At 39.3% G+C, this 15,592-nt stretch overlaps 1 protein-coding gene across 7 annotated transcripts in view; it reads right to left on the reverse strand.

Annotated features, from left to right (window-relative positions):
* The window catches only part of NCKAP5 (NCK associated protein 5), a 378,350-nt gene that overhangs the window by 80,792 nt on the left and 281,966 nt on the right, over positions 1-15,592 (reverse strand). For all 7 annotated transcript variants that reach the window (XM_030952067.1, XM_030952070.1, XM_030952063.1 and 4 more), the window contains 3 exons: positions 12,437-12,505; positions 5,913-5,951; positions 663-782 (listed from right to left, as the gene is read on the reverse strand). In XM_030952067.1, coding sequence (XP_030807927.1) covers positions 663-782; positions 5,913-5,951; positions 12,437-12,505 — 228 coding nt within the window. The remainder of the gene's footprint in view (positions 1-662; positions 783-5,912; positions 5,952-12,436; positions 12,506-15,592) is intronic.

Genomic DNA, 15,592 nt, shown 5'->3' on the forward strand with positions numbered 1-15,592 from the left:
ATGGTCAGATTTGTTGGAGCTTCTGCAAAGCAATTCTTCTGCAAAAGGATGACAAAGAGATGGGTTCATTCACAATCACAGACATTGCCAAATGAAGAAGGATACTGGAACATCCCTTAGTATTCCAGAATGGCTAATGAGTGAGACATGGGTCAATTGGTTTCTCAGCTACATCCTCCCATAAAACATTGGCAAAAAAAAAAAAATCACTCTAAGCCTGTGAAGATGTACTTAAACCCTTGCAAGTTAGCTGAAACCAGGACAGTATCACATATGGCAAAAGTTAAATAAATGGGCTGTCTTCTCACAGGAAATTACACTGTTCACCATCAAGCAGGATGTTAAGGAATACGAGTTTCTCCCCTGCAGAGGGATAATGAACCCATATCATTCCATTTATCATAGAGAAGAATCATCTAAAAAAGTAAGTTGCTCTGCAGGTGTGCTCCTCTCTCCAGATTTCCATGCAATATCAGAGCTCACTGGCACACATTTTCAGTTTCAATGGGATCAGAGTACAGATAACAGTTATTCTTCTAATATATTAAATCTATCAACTGTCATTTCCCACTTACTGACATAGCCTTGAAAAGAAGAGAAGTATTTTATAATTTTAAGAAATATAAAGCTCATAGCTTGCTTCTACAAAGGCCATTTCCTACCTGAAGGAGGAGGTCAGAAGCTGGTTTGACTTTCTGCTGGAAAAGCACACTTAAAGTTCGATTCTGTTGTTCCAGATCAAAAACTCTCATTTTCAGCTTTATACATTCCTCCCTCAGACCCTGCAGCACAAGGCAAAACAGTAAGATTAGAAAGCAGGTAAGAGAAGCACATAAAAACTCTAATGATATTAAGAAGAAATAAACACACAACTTTTAAAGTAGTATAAATCAGAAAAATGTGCTCCTTCATTTTCTCTGGTCCTTTGATCATCCATTATAACATTAAAGAAAATCTTGTCATGAAGAACAGTAGCTACCTGGCACCTCCTTTCAGAGTTTTCTGTTAGCATAAAAATAACTTTGCTAGCAATGTGTTCCATCCTGCAGCTGACACAAAGCATAAAGCAGCAATTAATAGATGGATATTGTAATAAGCATGAGCTGAGTAAAACACATATGCTAAACCAGGCAGAAGTTCAAAGTGGCACTGTGCCTTCAAGGTTCTCCTCTGAAGTCTGATCCCTTCCTTGCTTTTCCTGGAACAACCAAGCCAGCATTGCTGTGCCTGATGTGCATGGGCTGTGTCTTCCCAAGCACCCCAGGATGTGCCCAGGTGGGCAAGAAGGCAGTGGCATCCTGGCTGGATGAAAACAGTGTGGCTAGCAGGACCAGGGCAGGGATTTCCCTCTGTGCTGGGCACTGGTGAGGCCACACCTCAAGTGCTGAGTTCAGTTCTGGGCCCCTCACTAAAGAAAGACACTGAGGGGCTGCAGTGAGTGCAGAGAAGGGCAATGGAGCTGGGGAAGGGTCTGGGGCACAAACCTGATGAGGAGCAGCTGAAGGAGCTGGGGGTGTTTAGCCTGGAAAAAAAAGAGGCTCTTTTCACTCTCTACAACCCCCTCCAAGAATGTTCTAGCCAGATGGGCACTGGTCTCTTCTCCCAAGCAGCAACAGATAGGACAAGAGGAAATGGCCTCTGGAATGGCCTCCAGGAGAGCTTTAGGTTATACATTAGGAAAAATTTCTTATGGAAAGGGTTGTCAAGCATTAGAACAGGTGGTGGAGTCATCACCCCCGCAGATATTTAAAAGCTGTGTAGATGTGGCACTTGGGGACACGGTTTTGGCACCACTGGGTTAATGGTTGGACTTGATGATCTTAAGGGTTCCTTCCAATACAAGCAATTCTATGATTCTATGAAAAAGATTTAAAATTTTCCATTAGAAGCAGAGGTGGAGTGTAAAACCACTCAAGCCAATACTGTCTTTCAGATACAGCTAATATCTGTCTGTCTATCTATCTATCTATCTATCTATCTATCTATCTATCTATCTATCTATCTATCTATCTATCTATCTATCTTCAGTGTAAAACCTGCTTTTCCTGGTCACCTGAAAGAACTCAGGATTCCATTAGAGAGAGGATTTTGGAGACAGTGCAGACACTGAGCTTTTCAGCAATATTTTGTGCAGCTGCCCATTTTGAGGTAAGTGAGCTTCACAAACCAGGGAAGGTAGTCTCCTAATAAAGATTACATGTAAAAATAATAATCTGCAGCCATATGTCTGTTGTTTTGTTTGTTTTTTTAATTTACATCTCCAAAATACTTACCATTATTTAAATTTAGGCCATTTGCTGCCCTCTGGAATTGCCTAGCTCATATTACTTTTCACCATATGAAGGTGGAGAAAGAGGCCTCAGCACCCCCATATGCTGTCCTGTCAATACCATTAACAACATGATGACCTGGCTTGATGAGAAAACAAGTCAGAGGGGGAAACTGTATTCAGATGTAGCTTAAATTCTTGCCTACAGTTGCTCTAGTCTCTGCTCTAACCAGCACTGAGGTTATAAGAGGTGAACACACACAATAAAAAATGTTCATCTTGAGACTCCCAGAAAACTGTAAACCTCTTTTTATGCATATGTATCAGATTTTATGAATACTGGATGAATGCAGTTGTTCTCTCCTGATGGTTTTATAACATTTGTTTTAGGTGGCTGTCAAGTGGCTGTTCAGTTGAAATTGCAAGAGCCTTCCACCACGACCCTCAAAAAATCTTGAGGCTGATGATTTCTAAAGCCCTGAAGCTTTGCTTCCTGTCAGTGAGACCTCTTATCCCTGGTCTTGCACAAGAATCTCCATTAGTAATAGAGACTGCAAGCATCAAGACCAATCATTATCTGCCTTTCACAAATCAGAGAATTTAAAGCTGAGCCTTGGCTGTTATAACAGTGCTTAACATTTCAAGACTACTAAGGGCACTGGACAGGAAAAATGATTCACAGAAACTAACAGTGTAGAAAAAAATTAAATCTTAGCAAGGCCTCTGCCCAAAACCTTCCTATCTTAGAGTATTAAAACCATAAGATTTATGTTTCAAACTTCAGAATTTCTGTAAAAAAGTGAAATATAAGATAGTAGATTACCCACCCAGATGCTATAAACCCTGCCAGTGGTAATGCCACACATAGCCCAGAGGAGAAATGAGGCACATAAAAGTAGCAGTATTCTGGTAAAATAAAGTCTGAGTTTAGAAACTTGCAGTCCTAAAATTACCAATTAATACAACTATCAAATGTCTGAAGCATATAATTCCTCTCCTGTGGGCAAAACAACTAGCTATTAAGGTAGCAATCTCCCAAATATTTAAAGTACTCCTAGGGTTTCAGTACAGTGATGTCTGAGCATCTCTGTGGTCTTGCTTTATCTCTTCAGTGTGAATCAGACTCACTCTTCTCCAAAATGGGATCCAAGGCCTCAGTAGGGCTTCCAGAAAAACACTGCTCTCCCTCTGAACATGCTTCTTTCTGCTTTAATTACCACTTAATTCAATTATTTTTATTTCATTGATGAAAATGGAGGAGATTACAATGCAAGAAGTAGATAAACAGGGCACAAAATTATTCAATTGGATGGTTTAGCTCAAATTTCAAGCTGCTGATCCAGGTCTTACATGAAAAAAAATAAAGTAAAAATCCAGTTCTCAGCAGTCCAATCAGCTCATGTTATATGACAAGTCTTTGGGTGGAAGGAGAAAGAATGGATGTTTTCAGTATTATAGCGTACAGGTTTTTGTTGGATATCTGACTTCTTAAGTTTCCTAGAGGCAAAATTTTCTATTAGCAAGTAGAAATCCATAGAATTTTGCTACATAAAATTGTGAAATTATGCTGCATGGCTAACTCAGCACAAATTCAATTTAACATAGTTTCTCCAGTCACATCAAAAAAAAGTCTCTCATGTTAGAGAATTTCTATATGTATTGTAACAAATTACATACTTGAAAAGGGAACGTTTAAGACTGTAATTCCATTTCAAGGATTCGGTGACATTGACAAATCACTCAAGCTTTGCTCACTCAATTTGTGTCACCAGAATCTCTCAGTGGGATCACAGTCTTTGCACATCCCGGCAAGCACACAGCGCTTTACTCCTTCCATTACAGCTTGTACTTCATTTAAGTGAAAATTAGTCCTTGAGGGATGATTTCAAATTCACAGCCAAGCCCACGCAGTGTGTGCTACTGTACAAAACCACTCTTCTCCCTTTTGTGAGAGCTCTCAGCTCTTCTCCATGCCTTGCTCTGCTCCTGATGTGTGCTATCTCTCAGTGGCATGACTGACTCTGCCTTACTGCTCAGCTGCATGATTGTAGATTTATCTGTTTACCAGCCACTATTTGGGTTCTGATATCTACCCTTCTGGGACTGGTGTGAGGAGTGCAATTTCCTCTTTATTGTACACTATTGTGTTCCTGTCTTTTCTTATAAAAGGACCTGTATGAACGGTGTCAGGAGCACTATACATTTCATATTCATTAGCATTTAGAAAAGTACCCTCTTTCCTCTTTCTATGGATATTAAATTAGGTGTTATTACTCAGTAATAGGTAAGCAGCTGTTAAATCCCATCAACCCTAAGTAAATCACTTTATTAAATGTATTTGGATCTGTTTTTATTGTATCCTTAGGAACTCCTTGGTTCCTATGGGTATGGAAGGATTAATTACTGAGGAAGTATGTAGTCATCAAAATGTCTGACACCTTTGCAAGGCTCCTCTCTCCATTTGGGAAACCATGAAAATATTCCCAAACTAGAGATTAATATATTGAGATTAACCCTCTGGTGAGTATTTCACCACATAGGGTTTTATAATCCAAAATGTGTATGAGGTTTTTGTGTATATTAACATGAAAAAATACCTCCATTTCCATTTAAACTGTACTGAAACACATATTTGGGATTTTTTTAGAAAACACCTCAGGTTATATTTCTAGCAGGTGTCACAGGAACAGCTCTGCAGTCCTCTGGTGATGCACAGACCCTACTCCTACGTGTAAACAGAGAAACACAGCACAGACAGCAGCAGGGCCAACTTCCCTGGATGTTGTGGTTTGCACAAATCACCTCTGAGCTGCACCTTCCAACTGCTGCAAGGCAGTATCCCTCTTCCAGAGTAAAAACCTTTGTTTTGCATCTAAAAATCGTGGGATGAGCAATGATACTTTCAACCCAGCCTGTCCCCTCTGCCCCCACTCTTCCCTTGGCAGGGAGTTCTGAATGATGCCCTGCTGGGCAGAATGATGCCCCTGAAGGGAGGCTTTGGAGCTGGTGCTCAAAAACTATTTGCATCTAGAACACTTTTGTGCATGTGGCAAGAGCTTTCTTGATTATTTTAACTTTGTGTTTCGTGCTGCATTTTAAGAACATTATTACTTGTCCTGTCATTAAGGGTAGACAAGACAGTTTATATTCTCCTTTGCACTATCTGCTTTAAAAGACTGCATTTATGTCTCTTTCCGAATCATCTTTTTACAACTAAATGATCCAAAGCATTTTAATAATGCCACATCCATCAAGTGGTCTAGACCTCACAAAGAATCATTCCATGAATATTGAAATGCTCACAGCTTATTGTTATATTTTGTTTGTCTTTCCCTCTTTCTCTCCCTGACAGAATGAAATCATGGAATCATGTTTAACTCAAAGACCACTTCAGAAAATTGGAATTTCAGACATGACTTCATGCAGAACAGATCTCTGTAGAAGCCACAGTGAATCTTTTCATTGTGCCAGGTTTGCAATTATCCTACAAGTATTTTTCCTGTGCAGTACTTCCCCTGCTTACTGAATGTGTGAATGTAGTTTAAAAATGTATACTATTTAAGAATATATACATATCTCTCAAATAAACAATGAATATCTGCAAGCTTTAAGTTACACTGAAAATACCCAAATCACAACTTACCTTTTGAGTTAGTAGAGCCTGAACAACCTGATTAGCCACCTGAAAGAGAAAAAGTAAACAAATTTACATATGTTATCATGTGTATGTTGGCAAAACAACCTTCTTTTGTGGCCTGTCCTGGTTTCAGCTAGGGCAGGGTTTATTTCCTCTCAGTAGCTGTTACAGTGCTGTGCTTTGGATTCAGAATGAAAATGGTGTTGATAACACACTGATGTTTTGGTTTTTTGCTAAGTTGTGTTCATCCTAAGTCAAGGACCATTCTTTATCTTATCTCATGCTCTGCCAGTCAGGATGTTCACAAAAGAAACTGGGAGGGAGCATTGCTGGGACAGGTGACCCAAACTGGCCAAAGGGAAATTTCACACCACAGAACATCATGTGATATAAACTGGGGGAGTTGTCAGGAAGGAAACTGTTCCTATCTCAACACACAAGTTTTATGCTGATTCTTCTCCCCATTCTATTGGATTTGAGCAAGCAGCTGTGTGATGCTTCATCTCCATCTGGGCTCAAAACCATGACAGTACTGTTTTGGCACTCAATGTGAGGCCCAAAGGGTTAAGGACCAGAGTGAGTAAAAAGATTGTTATAAACATTTACTGTAAGGGTTTCACAGTTGTCAGAGGCTTTATACTCCACATCCCATCTACAACCACCAGCATTTCTAGCATTTTCATTATTTCAATCAGATAATACCATTAAGAATACATGAAATACACATAAACTACTTCTGTGTTAGTCCTCATTATGAGCAAATGTGCACTGTATCAATTGCAGTGTGACATGAGGGGCATTTGGTTAGCTTCTGTCATCTCTTCTTTGCAGTAGATGAAACTCTCACAGTTCTAGAGGTGGCTGGCTGGTGTGCATCAGCATGGATTGACTGCATTCACTGGAGCAGATTTTTACCAGCCAAGGATGGAGGCCTCAATGTTTTCATGAAGTTTAATTGTTTCTTGATTAAATATTGACAAAATGGTACATCTATCATGACAAGCAGGAACCATAAAGTGGCACAGAGAATTAAAGTACCTACTGTCATCGAAATGTGGTTGGAAGGCATTCACCCCACATAGCCCAATTGACTTGAATGAGATTACACACCATTGATTAGCAGAACTATATATTCAACTGGGAATTTATGAAGTTATTTATTTTATACATCCTTTCTAATTTATATTTACCTGCAAGGACAGGGGGAGTGAGGAGGAAGAGAAAGAAAGACTGAGGTGAGATTTTCTGTTGGTGCTGTCTAACTTGAAGGTTCAACACCATATATGCAGATGTTATCACACAATGTGCTGACTTATCATTTTGCTCCTGCATCTAGGCAGAGCAAGTAGAGATGCCTCTCTCAGAAAAAAGAGACTTTTGATTTAGTTTTGGTTTACTGAAATTACAGTAAAAATTTATGCAGGTATCACTAAATAATCTGCATTGATTCTTGTTACTCTTGGCAAATTAAATAAAACCCCCACCAACACTGGTCCAAACTCTGTGGGGAGCAAAGAGCTGCAGCAGCTAATTCACTTCTGTAAATCATTTACTTTTGCTAGATACAAAAGCTACATTTGGTGCCTACTCATAAAGCTGCCTAGTATCAATTTTTTTTTTCCCCAAACTGGTCCCTAACTTCAGGCAGCCTGTGGAACAACACTCCAAAAGAATAGCTCTCTACATGATTTAACTGAAGACACAGACTAATATTAGAACAGTAATAACCACCAGAAGTAAACACGCTAGGGTTTGAAAGCCCATGTGCCTTGCCCTGCAGGCTCTCAGGCTCTCCATTGACACTGCTCCTCCTGGCAGGTACTTTAAGGGCTGTTTGCTCTACCTGAAAATTGAACAAACCATAGAGAATACATTATTCCTTTACTTTCTGACACAGAGTTACTTTACCAAGGAAGAACGAAAAGGCTCTTTGAAGTGTGCACTAGTCACTCACAACAGCATAGCCTACAAAATGACTCCTACAGCTTTACATATTGTACAGAGGAGTGTAAATGGCATAATATTCCAAATGGGAAAAAAACTGAACCTGCTGATGCATTTATGACAAACTTTCCAGCTCTTGAGTGAAGATAGGTATCTAAATGGAAGTACCTGCCAGTGATCCATAGCTCCCAAGGAACTCAATAACAAAGATATGTAACCAGGTTCTTCAGAAAAATGTGGCTATTTTTTTTCTATTATCTAGCAACTTGGCAAACTATGTTGTTGTTACCATTCAAGACTTTCAGGTCTGTATTTTTGGTATTCAGCAGGAACAGAGGTGGGAAGCCTTCAGTGACATGTTCTGCTGTTACTAAAACTAATTTAGCACTCAATAAGTGGAATCATAGCCAAATGTTTGCATTTCAAACGAGGTTGCCATTCTACTCCTACAGCATATGGAAATAAGCTGCTAAACTCACCAGTCTACTTCGTTTTAACTTACAGGTATCAGGAGACACCATGGATGTGAATGAACCAGTTCCACAAAACTGATAGTCACAACTACCAAAAGCTGTGGTAACTGAGATCATTGCAGGCAGAGGAATTGACTTCTGAGATGCAGAAAATGTGAAGATGTGAAGCTCTCACTTGAGTGAGACATAACTGCAGCTCAATCCCAGTGAAAATCAGGCTGTAAAAGTACTTGACCTGTGGTAACTGCAGTTAATCAAGGTGAAACAAGGAGTAGAACAGAGCTGGCTGGTTCCTTGGTCTGCTGTTCTGCAGAAGGTGACACTCCTTCCTTTCACACTCCCTGCCTTTCCTCTGAACTTAAGAGCCAGGATCTTTAGGTGATGATTCCTTTTTGGGATTGCAATAAAAGAGACAAAAAATCCAGCTTCACTTTTTCCTTAGGCAATTATGTTTACAAATATATGTCATAAAGTGGTCTTAATAGAAAAGGTATAAAAAGAATGATTCAAATAAAAGAGACCCGAATGCAACATCTGTTATGCCTTTTACAAGTACTGAGATTTTACACAGCTGCCTTTAATGCATAATCCCATATGCACAAAGACATTTCAAGTGTACTAAAATAAAGGATTTATCTTTTATTCAAATCTTAAAAACACAACGCCTTTCTTTAAGGTAACTCTGCATTTTTGATTAGTTAATTCTTAAAACATCAGCAAAAATATCAACTACCCCAAGTTGCATAATTTCCTGCACATGAATATGGTGAAGCTTTGACAGAAATCTCAGTTGGCACAGTGATGTGAATAACCATGACACTGCCACCTACCAGTAAACTGACAGCTGAATTCCACAATAGGAAACTGAGATTTAGCATGTTAACCTCAAAGCCCAAAGGTACAGGAAGACAATCCTGGGTTTTGCATCAAATTTTTCAGCAACAGAAAGACAGATTTATGGAGTATGTCTGAATTTAAATAAGCTCTTTTCTTATTTATCAAGTACTGGAACATTTCAATGACACCTTTTTCCAAATACTGTTCCAAGTTTTTTACATTTACACTTCAGAGATGAACAATTATTTTAAAATCAGTGAATAATTGTTAAAATTCATAAAGGACTCTGCTCAGCTTGACCCATATGCTTTTCAGATTTAATCTCTCTGAACATTTGAGTTTCATTGAATTTTACCATGAAAATCATTACAGAGCATGCATTTTTATGTCACAGTTGCAGGCATTTATACAATATTAAATGTAGGGCATTATATGAATGAGAAATATGTAAAATAACTGATGTAAAAAAAAAAAAAAAAAAATGAGGGGAAATAATGGTAAGCATAGCTTTAAAATCTCAGCTCTGGCATAGCTTTGCTACAGACAGACAGAAAAATCACAGTGACTATTTTTACTTCCTTCATATTCAGCTTAATGGGCACCAACACCTGAGCAGGGAGCACACTGTGCATTGCAGGGGTCACCTGGCTGTGACCCTGAGGGAGCAGGCAGGGGCCATTGCCAGGGTGGCCAGGCTAAATGGGGCTGGAGTGCCCTGAGCAGAGTCTGCCTGTGCCCAGGGCAGAGGAGCTGCACTCTGAGGCTCTGAGTGATGAGGGAGAGAGGGCAGCATTCTCTCAGTAGTTATCAAATGATGTTCCTTCAGTCCCTCAGGGGCTGTCCAGTCTCCCAGACATGTAACAGCCAGGATGGCCAGGTGGTGCCTTGGGAGGGAAGCACTCCTTGTGCATCAGCCCAGGAGAAGTTCATTGCACTCACAACTAATTTGACTAGAGAGGCAAAATTTAAAAAATTAAAACCATGGTTGTAGTAGTTGCTCACATGTTTCAGTGGCAGCCCCAGGTGTCTCAGGCTGGGGTGTGATCACAGCCCTGTGCTCCCAGAACAGCTCTGCTCCTCACTCCAAAGCTGCCAGGTGCCCCTGAGGCAAAGGGGGGCTGCAGCACACACAGATACAGGCTGCTCCTGAAACACATCTGCTCCCAAAAACATCAACAGGTTCTGAGAGCCACACTAGGGAAGGGCTGAAGAAATTCTCACTTCCAAGAAGAGGGGCTGGTGTAAGATGAGGTATGAACAGAGCAATCATCAGACTTAAAGCCTTTAAGAAATTTTACAATGGAAATATTTTCAAATATTTTTAATTGTTTAGAACAATCTTTACGGAAAGTATTTTATTTGCTTAAGATCTCCAATAACAATCCTGTCTGGAAAGGACTTTTTGTTATTAACTAATTAAATTTCTGTCTCATCTCCTATTCCCTTTATTATTACTCTAAAAAAAGAGGGTGAGGATGTGTGATTTCTTGTTCAGGTGAACACTGACCTGGGACTCCTGCAAAATCTGCAATTGTTAAATGAGGTTTTCTTGCCTCAGTCATGGGCAACAACTTCTTCACCCCAGTGACCAGAAGGCATTAGGTCCAAGCTTGTGTCAGCTGAAACAGTGCTGGTTACAGCATTGTACACAATGCCAAAGCATTGTGAAACACACAAAAAAAAAGAAGGAGATGAACAAAAAAAAAACCAGAGAAGCCCAAACCCAGAGGTGGTGAGAAGCACTTTCTCCTGGAAAAGTTGACACAGTGAGAGAAGATGGAGGCAGCTGTGATAATACAGAAGAACTGAAAGCAGCCAACGTAATGTTGAAGATAATGAAGTTGAGAGCATAGTTTGATTTAATTATATGATCTTCAAACTGAAACAGTGTGTGAAAAACAACCCTGGGTCAGAAATCCACCATCCTACTGCAAACAGGATAAAAGCATGTTTTCTCTCCTTGTAATCTGCAAGGAGTGTTTTGCTGAAATGGACAGTTACAGTGCTTCACTCATTTCCAAAACTAATTATGTAAGCAGATTTTGTCCTAGACAATCAGAAAATAATTTTAAGTCAGGCTCTGTAATTTAAAATGAGGTTAGCAATTATATGGTAATTTCATGCTTATCACCAAGATATCCATGCATGGTTTGAGTGTGCACTGAGGGTGACTCAGGCCACTGCAGACAAAGGCTCTGCTGGACCCCAGAGCCCCAGAAAGGGCAGAGCATGATCCAGGGGAAGGTGTATCTGCAAATTCCCTGACAAAAATCTCCCACAGTGGCAAAAGAGAGGATTTGCTGATCAAAATCTGCACTAAACTGGAGGTTTCTTGTACCAGAGTTGTATTGTTCAGGCTTCTAGCAGTTCAGCAAATGCCAATTAAAAATTAAAAAAGCTGCAGTGAAGACTGGAGTTGTCATCTGCCCTGGGTGGTTTGCTTGCTCACGCACTCTTCTCCCCAAGGTACAGCTGGGCTTCTTGTTTTGTTTGCATGGCAGTTAATTACTTATGCCATGACACATCCTTATTATGGAATGGGTAAATGATTTCTACCAAGCAACTCTTGGAGCCACTAAGAGCTTTCAAACTGCTTTAAACTCTGAGCCATGCTGGAGAGCCTTGTCGGGAGGAGCAAGTGAGCATCAGTACTTGTGTGGAGAAAGCTCCATGCAACAGGAGACAGTAGGCACTCCTGGAATGCAGCCCCTGCTGCAGTGCTCAGACAGTAAGGGAGGGGTGAATTATATTCCAGCTGTAACGGGAAGCTCTGATCAAGCCAGCAGCTGGGAAAAAACCAGCATTAAAACCAGCATTAAAAGCTCTGATCAAGCCAGCAGCTAGGAAGAAAACAGCATTAAAAGCTGTGTATGTAACCCTAAGGGGGAGATAAGAGACTCAGCTGTGGGGTTATGGAATGTATCACACGGGAAAGCTGAGGGATTCCTCATCCACATGTGTTCCACTTGACAGAAAAGGAGTGCTCAGCACCTATCAGGCAAATGATAATCTCCTCCTCCTAAAGCAGCAAGCCAGTTCTATGTATTGGTCATAGGGATATCAACTTTTCAGTGAAGAGCTGTGGTCAAAACAAGATTTACAGCAGAGGTCGTGGAGAACAACACCTTTGACTGCCAAACACATGTTCTTGGAATTAATTAGAATGAGGTAATACAAAAATTGCAGAACAATGTCAACCTTCTAAGAGAGGCAGAGATTAATTTGTATTAATTTAATTATAGTAGCAGGTAAGAACAACCTTTTTATCCACCTTACCTCATCGAGACATCTTTCATACTGCTCTCTTTGATTTTCATTTTCCAGAGCCAGCGCTGAATTCTCTGCCTACAGTGAAAGGGAATAAATAAGTAAATATGTAAATTTAGGAAAGGATATCTTTCACCACATGACAGTTCATAAAAATCCTCAGGGGGCTTACCTACTATAGTTCTTCAAGATCCAGAATAAAATGCACTGTGCAATTTATTTTGCTGCAGGTTGGTGCTTTGAGTAAAACCAGAAGTGACATTCATTTATGACATTATTCACACCCTGCATTACAATTTAGAACAATATCATAGCAGATATTCCATGTATGTCCACCAGCTCACCTTGTCAGGTGCAATAGAGTTGGTAATGAAACACCATAAAAGATATTGACATATCTTCTTCTCTCCCTCTCCATTTTCAGTTTAGAGGGAACTTTTTACTTAAGAACCACTTGGACACAAACAGAGGCAGCCACTATCACAGGGGAACAAAAGCCAACATCATGTCAGCTTTTAACTGTGGCAGCCCCTCTAAAGCCTGGCTCTGCAGTGGGGAAGCCCACATGCACAGGTCATTCTACAGATAATTGGTGAATTATTACATCCTTTAACTGACCTTGATAAATTTAATAGCCTTTACATACAAAAAAAAAAAAAAAGGATTATTTCAAGAGTGAGAGGTATTTTGCTACATCTAAACATAGTCTTGAAGTCAGATTTTTTTTCTCCCACATATGTAATTTAAATATGATAAAAAATCCTGTGCAATAGGACCTTTCATCTGTCTTCAGTTTTCATTATGCTCTTTGCATAGTGAAAACTTAAAAATAGCACAATCTGGTAAGTAAATCACAGTAAACTATTTTTCTCTATATATCTATTTGATTTTAAGAATTCTTATGGTATGGGAAGAGGAAAATCTCTAAAGTGTGATGCAGTTTCATCAGAGCAAGTTTCAACTAGTCTTCTCTTAGAGACTGAGAAACTAAAACAAAATATATAAAAATCTGTGAGTGAAAGTTGGCTCTAGAAATCTCTCTGCCTCCCATGCAAAACTTCCCATCACATAACCTCAACACCAAAATCAATACCTTCCCATAATTACAACTATTATGCAATTTACAGTACTTGCATTACTTTAACCTTCTATAAAACTTAAACAAGTGCTGTTTCAATGGAATTGTGGTTACACAAAACAACAGTGATAAATACAGTTAACATTTGCAGTTTTAGAGGAAAATTAATGTAATGTGCTGTATGGAAAGACTGTGAAAGATGCACAGTTGCCTCTTCTTTGTTAAAAAAGTCAATGAATCAACAAAATAAGAATCCCAAAGTCTATTAAATTAATTCATTAATAAAAATTTCAAATTCAGCTGAATCATAAAAGCAAGGCTAGGAAGCAAAAGCAAATGTACACTATTAGCCAGCATCTTGAAAGAGATTGAAGAGTAGAAGTGTGGTAAGAAACAAGGGCATATAGAGTTTACTTATTTAAAAGTCTAAATAAGCAAGTGTAGAGAATCTGTGCTTTATCTCCAGGGTACAATTAAAGCCAGCAAAGGTGGTAAAATGCTCTGCATCATATTTTCACAATGTCACCTATGGATGGGTTCAACATAAGGCTATAAAAAGTCTATGGGTGATCCTGCAGAGAGCACTGTGAGATGAGGCAGCAAAAAGTGGCAGTTGAAGAAGGAGCAAAGTAGAATAAGAAGCTTTTTTACTGAAAAAGCAGCAGTAAAAAATCAGAAGCTGGAGGGTAATTAGTCTTCCAGACTGAAGAGGCCATACTGTGCTTTTCCAGACATATTCTTGCAGATTGATTGATAAAATAAAGAGATGTTTGTTACATAAAAATATTCCTGACTTAAAGATTTTCAGATATTTTCTCTATGAATATCCCCCTAAAATTCCATCCAAAAGAAATTCTTACTGTTCTGAAGCACTCACTAACAGATTAGTCTGCACAGACTTCCACTCACACATATTGATATATTTATGGATTTTATTTTTAATTTTCATTTTTATTAACATAAAAAGACATAGTATGATTTTATCCTAAAATAGTTTGGGCAGACTGCTTATACACAGAAATCTGTGAAAGAACTACAGCACACCCTTGTACTATATGAAATATACAGAGAGCTCCCCATGCTTCTCTTACTCCATGCTTTGGAATGCTGTAAAATGGAATGTTAAATCTTCCTGGATCTGTTCACTGAACCTCTGATTTCAGCAAGTTATTCCATTACAAACAGGCTACCAAAATTAGGAAATCTAAACCTGATAGCATTATAGATAAATGCTACATTTCAGCTCTTATCAATCCACAGTGGAAACATCTGTATAATAAAACCTGTTCTCACACCACTGGTTTTAAAATTGCAGTGAAAGGATGTAAGGCAGTCAATGTTAGCTTGACTTTTGTGCTTCTTGATTGCCAAGGAAATCATGCCTGTTTATTTGGCATTTTTGTAATAAGGACTAGACTAGAAGGGAACACTTGACTGACTTTGCTTTAAAATCTGTGCCAGTTCCCACAACGTGAGAAAACCAGTACTTGATATATTAAATCACTCTACAGTACAACAAAATACTTGATAATAATCCTCATTCCCCCGAAAGTGTTCATTTGGAAAATTTGTAATAGCATTTACAGTCTCAAAACCCTGCCTCCTAATCCAAACCTTCATTTATTTAACAGAAATCACTGGGTTTTGATGTTATTGTAAGGCTGCTCAATTTTTGCCTTCCTCTCATATTGTATATTCTGGGCATCCTTTGCCAGTTAAGCAGAGTACATCTCCTTGAAGGAAACTGCTATTAAATTTCCATTTTTATTTTCAGGCCACACTTGGAGAAGGCTAAGCTGCAGGAAGGAGCCTCTCTCTATTCTCACAGCTGGAAAGTTTTGCACCCTTGCAGGCACCTGGGGCAGTGACAGTTCTGACCCCAGCTCTAATCCCACCCATGACCTGGCAGGGACTGTGCAGGGAGAGCTGAGCTTGCTGAGAGCAAGCAGCTGAGAGTCCTGAGAGCAGCACTTTCTGAGATAGCCACTGATTTCTGCAGTGATTCCTAGTTCAGGCATAGCTGTCCTCTAGGAATTTATGTATATTTTATGTCACACATAGAAATGAACGATCATTCTCTGTCCCTC

This window comes from Camarhynchus parvulus, chromosome 7 (assembly GCF_901933205.1).
Source record: "Camarhynchus parvulus chromosome 7, STF_HiC, whole genome shotgun sequence".
Lineage (NCBI taxonomy): Eukaryota > Metazoa > Chordata > Aves > Passeriformes > Thraupidae > Camarhynchus > Camarhynchus parvulus.